At 36.6% G+C, this 4,035-nt stretch overlaps 1 protein-coding gene across 1 annotated transcript; it reads left to right on the plus strand.

Moving 5' to 3' along the window:
* The first annotated feature begins 1,997 nt into the window (after positions 1-1,997).
* LOC121267603 (UPF0481 protein At3g47200-like) lies at positions 1,998-3,744 on the plus strand. The gene is made up of 2 exons (XM_041171554.1): positions 1,998-3,614; positions 3,683-3,744. The coding sequence occupies exon 1, from the start codon at positions 2,450-2,452 to the stop codon at positions 3,494-3,496; it is 1,047 nt and encodes a 348-aa protein (XP_041027488.1). The 5' UTR covers positions 1,998-2,449; the 3' UTR covers positions 3,497-3,614; positions 3,683-3,744.
* The last annotated feature ends 291 nt before the right edge of the window (positions 3,745-4,035 follow it).

A 4,035-nucleotide genomic window follows, 5' to 3' on the forward strand; every position in this document is an offset into this window, starting at 1 on the left:
ATATAAAACTTCATTTTTGCCTTTTAGATTTCTTTTGGTCATCCCCTTGTGCTATGACATGCTTGGATTAAATTCATGTGCGATTGTTTTTAGGAATAACACAATACGGTATGAGTTATTTAAAAACAAGACCATCTAATAATTTTCATGTCCATTAATATCTATAAAAACTTGGTCCAATCATAAGGGTTTGCTCCAAGAAAATCATAAGGGCTAGCATACTTAAGAATGTCAAATAATGTTCTATTTTTGTTCCTTTCTATTTTAAATTGTCGTTAGTTTAGTTCAAAGCATTCAACTTTCAAGATCATCTTCATATATACAAACAATGTAGACCTAGGTATGAGCCTTTGCAGTAAAAGAAAACTAACTATACATGAGTTGAGATATCAATTTTATGAACAAAACAAATTTCATCTCCGTAATACAAGTTAACTATCTTCTTAATAGTCTAATCATGTGCGAAACATATAAGTGCCCGCAACTAAGTATCTAACAAACACTAAACTCTACAATGATGTATAAATGTCACTGAACTAGTTAAGAAACCATGTTTTGATTCACACACACACACACTAGGTTTGCTACATTTGCTACTACCGATTTAATAATTATTTTTTATAATTAACAAAACTCTAAAATATTTTCACATTTTTTAGTTCATTATCATATTAAGAGTTATTATTTTTCCTCGATGATTCTCAGTCTTAATGATTAGTTCTAATTGACATGCATTTTGAAGATTATATTTTTCCATATAAAAAATGCAGCAACACTTTCACTTGAGAAAAAATCCGAACAACACATTGAGAAAAAATTTAGCCATTGCTCGGGGATCACCAAGCAAGGGCAACTTGACCGACACATTGCTCAAAAATTTTGAGCATCGTAAGGAAATAAACCTTGCTCAAGATCACCAAGCAAATGCAGTCTGACGGACACACTGGTCAGAAATTTTGAGTATCGCAAGAAAATAATCATTACTCAGGATCACCGAGCAAGATCAGTTTGACCAACACATTGCTCAGTATTTCCAAGAATCGCAAGAAAATGATCATTTATAGGTCTGACGGACACACTGGTCAATAATACCAAGCAGCGCAAGAATTTAATCCTTACTCGGGATCACCAAGCAAATCCAACTTAGCATACAAACTGCTCGAATATTTTAAGCATCACAAGAAAATAATTCTTACTCGAGATAACCAAGTAAGATCAATCCGATCGACATATTGCCTGGCTACGCCATCTTCAACAGCAAACACAGATTTGCAAATAATTATAAAAAACAGCAAAGAGCCAACATTTAGAGAAATTAATTTAACTAACAGCTATTAACAGACAAATAGGAATTTTAAAAGTTTGAAATTCATTAAAATTACTAATCGAAAAATTCAAATAAATTTATTATACTTTGCAAAAATAGTACTAGTGTAAAAGAATTTTAAAAAATTATCAATTTTTGATGCACGAGTAGTTTGATATATAATAGATTCATAAAGATAAAAAGGGCTAGACGACGTTGGATATATAATAGGTACAAGAACGTCCCTTTACACCCACGTGAAAATATATAGATCATGGACACTTGATCAGAGATGAAATCAAAGCCATAAAAGATAGAGATATCCTCCCCTACTTTGACATGTTCCCCTCCAGCCCATGTGAAAATATGATAAAACAATTATGTAGCGACTCCTACTAAAATCAGAGCCATAAAAAATACTGTCAGTTCGTAACATATTAAATAATTTCTCGTCTAATAATGGTCCTGTTAATAACTCCGCAGACCCTCAACACACAAAATAGAATCAATAATGACGTTCTCTTGCATTCGAATTTAAGATAGAAATTTTAAAATTTATCTATTAAATCAAAGACAAATAAATAAATAAAAACATTTTCTTATTATCCATTTTGGCAGCTTCTTGTTCCAACCTAATAAATTAATGGCACCCAAAATTCACATCTTAATAAATTATTGTGATCCAGAATTTTCATCGTTATGTGTAGCCGACCTTGACTTCTCGCCATCATGTTCACTTCAAATCCTGTGTAAAACTTCCATCAAATAGGTTCATACCTTCGATCCCCAACTTCACACCCAGAATCTAAAACCAAGCAAGATGAGCAGAGCATCGGTTGCTCCAAAAATAAAAACAGTAACAGCGAAAAGGAAAACAACAAAAAAATCCTCGACCAGTAAGGATGGGGATCAGTCTTTTGTAGACTTGGAAACTGGGGTCTCCGATACTTCCGCACAGAATTGCTGCATCTACAGTGTTCCCAAGACACTCGTCGATGTCAGCGGCACGAAATGGTTCGAGCCCCGCGTCGTCTCCATCGGGCACTACAACTGCAAGAACGACGTGAAACATAAACGCCTCCAAGTGAAACAAGAGCACAAGCAGGAGTTCTATAGCATTCTACAGTCCCGCGTCAAACAAGCATGGAAGAATTGATGGAAACCATACGCCGGCCAGTACTTGAAGCTGCTGATGCCAGATCAGGTCATTACTCACAAAAGATTAAGCTCAACTCCGAGACGATCGATCCGTTCCTCAGAATGCTGGTTCTTGATGGTTGTTTTATATTAGAATTGTTTCGAGTACTTGGAAAATCGAGAAAGATCGAGTCTGATCACCCTCTCGCCTCCGTGGCATGGGCAATACCACAGTTTTACGGGGATCTTCTTCTGCTTGAGAATCAGATCCCCTTTGTTGTTCTAAAAAAGTTATTTGAAACTTCCAAAATGCCTGATGAGGACTATCCTTTGTCCTTGCTTGCTTTGAGATTCTTTAACAAGGTAATGCGCAGATCCGATGAAGGTCTCAAAAAGATGAGCGAGAAACTCAATGACAGCTTGCATTTGCTGGACTTGGTTCGGTTAAGTTTTATCACCCGCGATCTAGATCAGCCCCCAGAGGAGAAAAAAACAGTACCGGTGATATACTGCATCACGAAGCTCCTCAAAGCAGGGATTAAGATCAAACTGCGTGAGGCGGCCGACAACTTCTTGGCTGTAAAATTCAAGAAAGGAGTGATTGAGATGCCCAAAATAACCGTCGACTACTTCATGCACTCTTTCGTGGTGAACTGTCGGGCATTCGAGCAGTTGGACAACAAAAGCTCCAAGCACATCACAGTTTACGCCTATTTCTTGGACTGCTTAGTAAACACAGCCAAGGACGTCGAGTACCTATACGAACAAAACATCATTGACGGTTATGTTGGGAAGAACAGCGAGGTCGTGCAATTCATCAACAAGTTGGGGAAGGAGATGGATGTTGAAACCGATCAGTTTTATTTATACAACGTTTTCGAAAAGGTAAACCATCGTTATAATGTCAAGTGGAAAGTGCGATGGACGGAGTTCAAGCATAGGTACTTTAATACGCCATGGTCATTCCTTTCGTTATTGGCAGCCCTTGTTCTGTTAGTGTTAACCATTTTGCAGACCTACTACACCATCTACGCTTATTATCATCCTAAATAATGGGCTTAATTTCTCCTACTCGATCCGTCTGTTACGTGCATGCAGCGCATGTCTTCCATGAACAGCTACAAAGGTGTCCGTATAGGAAGCTAGATCATGCTCAAGTTGTACGTGGTGTGCTTGATTAGCAGATAAGTTAGATAGTTGTTTAGTTGTTTGATCATCATGGTCGTATAAGTCTTCTAGTGTGCTTGTTTTACTTTTACATCTTCTCGCTTGTTTGTTTCAAGGACCATTAATGTACGTGTGTTTGTCTTTCCATTGATCAAGTCTTTATATGTGTAAACCGTTTGTTTTGATATCATGGGATTTGCTTGCCAAAAATAAAATAGAGTAATGCTATATGTAATCGTAGAGTGTGTAAGTATCGTGTAGTCGTTTTGAAAAAGAGTAAAGTCTATTAATAAAAAATTATTATTTTTTCATATGAATCTCGTATTTATTCATTTTTTACAAAGTAATTATCCAATACTTGCATTCTCACATATACAATTATGATATGGGAGATCCTTTGTGGGCATGATGCCCGGCCACTTTGG

The sequence above is a fragment of the Juglans microcarpa x Juglans regia genome, chromosome 5S (genome assembly GCF_004785595.1).
Source record: "Juglans microcarpa x Juglans regia isolate MS1-56 chromosome 5S, Jm3101_v1.0, whole genome shotgun sequence".
NCBI lineage: Eukaryota > Viridiplantae > Streptophyta > Magnoliopsida > Fagales > Juglandaceae > Juglans > Juglans microcarpa x Juglans regia.

Bases quoted from the DNA above. Each gene is read 5' to 3' on its own strand.
- LOC121267603 (XM_041171554.1), top strand. From the start codon at position 2,450: ATGGAAGAATTGATGGAAACCATACGCCGGCCAGTACTTGAAGCTGCT.